The sequence below is a fragment of the Haliaeetus leucocephalus genome, unplaced genomic scaffold (genome assembly GCF_000737465.1).
Source record: "Haliaeetus leucocephalus isolate CR32 unplaced genomic scaffold, Haliaeetus_leucocephalus-4.0 Scaffold385, whole genome shotgun sequence".
NCBI lineage: Eukaryota > Metazoa > Chordata > Aves > Accipitriformes > Accipitridae > Haliaeetus > Haliaeetus leucocephalus.
In genome coordinates, this window is record NW_010972821.1 from 13,742 (window position 1) to 20,303 (window position 6,562).

The window sequence follows — 6,562 nt, forward strand, 5'->3', positions numbered from 1 at the left end:
AGCTCTAGCTAGTTAAACCAACCAAATTTGGGGTTACCCCCTCAAAACCAAGTTCAAAACTAGGCATCTAACCAAAACGGTGCGCCATCACCAGTGTCTTCCTGCAGGCTGGGGACAAGCCAAGAGCTCCAGTTGAGAATCGGCCAACGGAGGCAAACTGGGAGTGGCCTTTCTCCCGACTTTGGGTGCTTTTTCTTCCTCCCCCCCAAAAAAACACATCTCCCGCACCCAATTTTGAGGCCAAACCCACCCCGTCGCTCACGGGGCAGCCGAAAGCAGTGAGAAATCCCAGCGCGACACCCAAAGGGGACATCGGCGACACCAAGGAGATGCTTGGATCGACCGTGACCGTGGAGAAGATGTTGCAATTTTTTGGTTCATTTGGTTTTTTTTTTTTTTCCCCTTTTTCTGTTGGTTTCCGCCGTTCCGTAGCAACCGGGCTCATGTGACGGCTGTGCCACCAGGCTGGACCGAAGGGGAAGGAGATGTTCTTGTCATCACAGAAAGAGGAGGACACCACCCGAAATGGGGCCCCTTTGCCTCGTCCCTCTGCTCGGTGAGTCCTCCTCCTCCTCCTCCTCCTCTCCAAACGCATCCATCCCTCTCTTTTTTCCCTATCCCCTCCTTTTTCCACCCATTTCCGTGCCCATTGGGCCAACTCCTCCCTCCTTCCTCCGTCTTTCTACATCAATTTCTCCAACTCTTCCCTTTTTTCTGCACTTTTCTTCCCCGTATCCTCATCTCTTTCCCCCAACATTCACTTTCTTCCCCCATTTCTTCACTTTTTTCCCCAATTTCTTTGCTTTTTTCCCACCTCTTTGCTTTTTTCCCCATTTCTTTGCTATTTTCCCCCTCTTTTCCCTCCCATCCCACCATTCCTCCTCCATCAGTCGTCATCGGGGCGGTGACTTCTTCGGTCCTTTGTGATTCATGTTTTGCATTCGGTCGCTTTTGGCTTTGTCTAAATATCACCTCAGTCTCCTTTTTTTTTTTTTTTCTTATTATTTTTATTTTTGTCAGGTTTTTGTTTTCCTTTATCTTTCTTCCCTTTTTTCTTTTTCCTTTCACTTTTTTCTTTACCTTTCCTTTTCTTTTTCTTATTCTTTTTCTTCTCTTTCTTGTCTCTTTTCCTTCATCATTTTGTTTCTTTTCCTTTTTTCTTTCTTTTTCCTTCCCTTTCCCTTTTTCTTTTCCTTTTTTCATTTGCCTGTTTTCATTTTTCCTTTTTCATTTTTTCTTCTTTTTTCATTTTTCTTTTCCTTTTTCATTTCTTTTCCTTTTTAAAAATTTTTTTTCTTTTAATTTCTTGTTTTTGGGTTTTTTTTTCATTTTTCCTTTTCCTTTGTCCTTTTCCTTCCCCTTTTTTCTTTTTCCTTCTTTATTTCTCCTTTTCATCCTTCTTCCTTTCCCCTCCTTGCCTTCTTTCTCTTTTTCTCTTTCTCTCTCCCACCCTTCCTTCCCTCCTCCTGACATCAATAAACCCGTATTTCCTCCCCCCTTCCCCCTTCCTCCTGCTCTTCCCCACCCTTTTGGCACTTCCCCCCCCATCATCCTCCTCTCTCACTCATCTCTTTCTCTCTTCCAGCCTCTCTCCAGATACTTCTCCCACTGGGATCACCTGCAGGTAACAAATTTGGGGGGGGATGACAACTCATTTCCACCTCCCCGCTGGGTCACATGACCATCTGGACCCCTCTGACCCCCCCAAATCGCCATCTTTTACCCCAAAACCCCATGCACCTCAGTGCTAAACCCACCGAGGTCTCACCTCGGGAGTCACCCAACCACCCGAGCCGACAAGGCTCGTGGCGGAACAAACCCCCCAGTTGGTTTGACCGTGGGCACAACGGGTTGGCGGTACCTCGATGACGATCCAGGCGATGAAATCTCCTCCGTCCACCAAAATATTAATTTTGAGGTGAATCGGGTGGGTTCTCCTCCATCTGCTCCTCTCTCAGCTCCTCCATCCACCAAAATACCAATTTTGAGATGAATCGGGTGGTTTCTGCTCCATCTGCTCCTCTCTGAGCTCCTCCGTCCACCAAAATACCAATTTTGAGGTGAATCGGGTGGTGTCTCCTCCACCTGGTCCAAGCTTGGCTCCTCAGCCCAGTTGATAGCTCTGGTAGGATAAATAACCCATGAAAGCCACCCAACCCCGCCCCTCCTCGAGGAGCATTTTGGGGTGGAAACCTTCATTTGGCCTGAATAATTCAGGGCCCTCAAAAAGATCTCCCCTTGGCAGCAAGGTGACGGCGGCGGTCGCGTCCAACCAGGTCCCACCTCACCTCAAAAGCTCGGAAACATCTCCCAGCTCCCACCTGCGGCGCGTAGACTCACTTTCTCCCCTCCTCCCCAGACCTTCCTCCTCCTCCCAACATCACCGTGACGCCGGAAAAAACAGAGTATCTCATCGGAGACACCGTCTCCATCCGATGCGTGGCTCCCTGGTCGAAGGACCGGATGCAAGGTTTTCAGTTTTTGGGGACAAGCGGCTGGGCCGTGGACGTCAGGACGTCGAGGAGGAGCTACACCCACCGCTTCAACATCACGGGGCCGAAGGACGGGGGGTTGCACGCTTGCACGTACACCGTCATCAACCGGTTCCGCCGACCCGTCCGCTCCCAGGAGAGCAGCTTCATCTTCCTCAGCGTTAAAGGTAGGTGAGACGTTGCCCCCTTTGCCTCCTCCCCCCTCAACTTCTCCATCCCACCGCCGTCCATCGGCACGTACTTTCCTCCGAGCCCCGAACGGGCACTTTTTCTCCCCAAATTTGAATGTCACGAAGCCAAATTCACCGCCTCAACTCCCTGTTGAGGTCCGCAGAGACGGAACTGGGTTGGTGGAAGAGCTGAGCCCCTAAAACCGCCGATTTTGGGGTTTCTTCTTTCACCTTCAGACCATCCACCTCGACCCACGTTGGCCTTGAATTCTTCAACCAGCATCACGATCGAAGGCCAACCCCTCGTCTTCCTCTGCACTGCCCCGGCGGGGGATGCGGAGCGGAGGTTTCATTTCTACAAGAAGAAGGTCGAGGTCACCAACTGGGACAATTCAAACTCGAGCTACACCGAAGCGCAGCTCCAGGTGGAGAAGAGCAGCCAGAACGACACCGGCAACTTCACCTGTGACTACGACGAGAAAACCGAAGGCCGCTGGATCCCATCCTACCGCAGCCAAGCCGTGGAAGTCCTCGTGAAAGGTAGCAGCACAGTTTTGGGGACAAATCCAGCCTTTCCAGGCGCACGGGGAAAGGGCCGCCAGCTCGGTGAAGCGACCGCAACACCCATCTAGGTTACCGCGACGCCTCGGTTTGGCTTGCGTTGACTGGAAGCCAAGCTTTGGCCGCCTCTTCCTCTCGCCCTGCCTAAACCCCCACCCGTGCACCCAACGGTTGGTCTTCCTTCGCCCAGAATTGCCATTTTTCAGGTGTTTTTCCCCCAATTTTTCTCCCCAGAGCCCGCTTTGGCTCCCCGCTTGGGAGTAGACCCTCCCTCAGGGGTGGTGAGCGAAGACCGCCCCTTACGTCTCACCTGCGTCGCCTCCAGAGACGACTTCAGGCTGAGGTTTGGCTTCTACAGGAACGGGGTGAAGATCCCACCAGGCCAAGCGGGCTCAAGAACCAGGAATGCTGGGAATTCCTCCGAGCTCCACTTCCCGCAAAGCCCCAGGAGCTTCAGCGGGAAATTCAGCTGCGAGGTGGAGGAGGAGGTGGGCGGGACGTGGGTGCCGTCACCCCAAAGCGAAGCCGTGGACGTTACCGTGAAGGGTAGGTCTGCCCTGGGGTCTCCCAGTGAGGGGTGGGGGTCTTCAGAAATTTACCCTCAAATTCAGGCCAAAGATTCCAAAATTGGGGAAAACAGTAGGGGAAAAATGGTTGAAACCAGCCGGTTTTCATCGCTCTCCCACGGATGACAACCGAAATTGCTTAAATGCAGCCTCTGGGTCTTCTGAAATGGCCAACCCCCACCCTCAAAAGCTGTTCCTGAGCTCCAAGGTCTTGGTGGACCCGCAGGCTTGCCAAAATGAGGTGGCGGATGAGTTCAGGAGGCTCACGACGATGAGATTCATCTTCTCACAATGATGAGTTTCATCTCATGATGATGAATTTCATCTCCTCATGACGAGGAGTTTCATTTTCTCACGATTAGGAGTTTCATTTTCTCACGACGATGAGATTCATCTCCTCGTGATGATGAGTTGCATCTTTTCGTGACGACGAATTTCATCTTCTCATGATGATGAGCTGCAACTTCTCATGAGTTTCATCTTCTCATGATTAGGAGTTTCATCTTCTCATGATGAGGAGTTTCATCTTCTCATGAGAATGAGTTGCATCTTTTCGTGACGATGAGTTTCATCTCATGATGATGATGAGCTCCGTCTTCTCAAGAGTTTCATCTTCTCATGAAGATGAGTTTCATCTTCTCATGAGTTTCATTTTCTCATGACGATGAGTTTCATCTCGTGACGATGAAGTTCATCTCCTCACGACGATGAGTTTCATCTTCTCATGATGATGAATTTCATTTTCTCGTGACGACTTTCATCTTCTCGTGACAAGGAGTTTCATCTTCTCATGAGTTTCATTTTCTCATGACGATGAGTTCCATCTTGTGAAGATGAATTTCATCCCCTCGCGACGATGCTTTTCATCGTCTCGCGACAACGAGCTCCATCTTTTGGTGACGATGCGTTTCGCCTCGCGATGATGAACTTCATCTCCTCGTGAGGATGAGTTCCATCTTTCCGTGGTGACGACTTTCACCTTTGTGTGAAGATGACTTCGCTTCTCTCCCAACCCATCTTCCCTGTCTCACCAGATTGTCCCTCCCAGCCTGCTTTGCTCCTGGACCCCCCATCCGGAGAAGTCGTTGACGGCAACCCCTTGCTCCTCACCTGCGTGGCCAACGGCCCCACTGCCCAACGGAAATTTTTCTTCTACAAAGACGGCGCCGAGCAATTTTCGGAGATGGCCACGAAAGACCGCTCGCTCTACAACATCCCCGAGGCCACAGCCACCATCGCCACCGGCCAATTTACCTGTCGGTACGAGGAGAGGGTCAGCGATACGTGGATCTCATCGCCATTCAGCCAAACCATGATGGTCCTCACGCAAGGTGAGGTCCTCCTGCCCACCCAACCGATGTCCTGAAGACCTCGGGGACCTTCACGTTGCTTGCAAAGTCCTGGGGAGGGGGTCGAGGGACGTCATTGGCTGGAAAAACCTTCTGATGGCACATCGGAGGCCCAAAATTGGGGGAAAATGGTTTTTTTTGGAGGTGGGTGGGTGGATCCCCTCCCCGTTCGGCCAAGCCATGACGGTCCTCACGCAAGGTGAGGTCCTCCTGCCCACCCAACCGATGTCCTGAAGACTTCAGGCACCTTCACGTTGCTCGCGTGGTCTGTGTCAAGCTTGGGAGGGGTTGTGAGGGACCTCATTGGCTGGAAAGACCTTCTGATGGCATATTGGGGCCTGAAATTGGGGGAAAATGGGTTTTTTTGGAGGTAGGGTAGGACAATTTGGTGTCTCCTGACCTATGGGGTGGACACCAGGTGGACCCCCAACTTGGGGGTCACCAAGAGGGAAAGGGGGAGAACTTGGTGTGGTGGAGGAGATCGCTTACTTGGTTTGTTTGGTGTTTTTTTTGGCGGTCTCTCTTCTCTCAACCAGCCCGGTCTCAGCTCATCCCATTGGTGGCCGGTTGCGCCGCCGGCGCCGCCACGTTGCTCCTGGGGCTCCTACTGGTCGTTTGCTTCTGTCGGAAGCGGAGAGGTGAGTGGTGGGGGCGGGAGATGGACGATGGGTCAGAGTAGGAAAAGATATAAAGTGATATAAAGGAAGGGGAAAGGACGCGGTGAAACCCAGGAGAAGAAGCCATCAGGTTGGGGACCACGCTCTTCTCCTCCACGCCCAAGTCCCCAAAATATTGACTAATCCCGAGCGCCTTCCCCCCAAAACGTCACCCACGAGAGGCGGAGACGGCCCAAAGCGGTCAGAGAAGCCTTCCCGGGTTCTTCAACTGCGGGCAAGGGGCCACCCGCCCCTCCAGCGCCAAAGAGGGGGGGGTTTGGGGGACTTCCCATGAGCCTTTTCAGCTGCCCAAAGGGCTGAAGGAGAAACCCATGGCTTCTTGACCAGGTGGCGTTCACTGGAAGGGGCTCCACAACAAGGATGACCCAAGCACCTACCCAATGGCCAACGTCAACAGCAGCATCAGCTGACCTTGAAGGCCACCTGGACCCAACCACTTCTCCACGGCGGTGGGGAGAAGGACGAGGACAACCCTTCTCCTTCTAAGCCGCTCAACCCGCCGTTGGCTTTGTAGGTCCACCCCGTGTCAGTAAACATCTCCTCGATCCCTTCCCCTCTCTCGTCCCTGCCCACCTCGCTTCCAAACCTCAGAACTCCGAGCCAAGATGGCCGACAGCTTCGCTTTGGGTCACGGTAACGTCTTCTGGGGAGAGGAACATCTCCGTAGACCCAACCTCATGAGTTTTGAGGGGTGGAAACGGCCGCGAGAGGGCGGGAAGGGGCGGCGGTGGGCAGCTCTGGTCTTGA

General features: G+C 52.7%; 1 protein-coding gene across 1 annotated transcript; it reads left to right on the forward strand.

Annotated features, from left to right (window-relative positions):
- The first annotated feature begins 236 nt into the window (after window positions 1–236).
- Window positions 237–6,282, forward strand: LOC104835467 (sialoadhesin-like). Its single transcript, XM_010573462.1, has 8 exons — window positions 237–556; window positions 1,586–1,624; window positions 2,360–2,659; window positions 2,900–3,202; window positions 3,458–3,769; window positions 4,824–5,120; window positions 5,675–5,776; window positions 6,143–6,282. The coding sequence occupies exons 1-8, from the start codon at window positions 526–528 to the stop codon at window positions 6,223–6,225; spliced, it is 1,467 nt and encodes a 488-aa protein (XP_010571764.1). The 5' UTR covers window positions 237–525; the 3' UTR covers window positions 6,226–6,282.
- The last annotated feature ends 280 nt before the right edge of the window (window positions 6,283–6,562 follow it).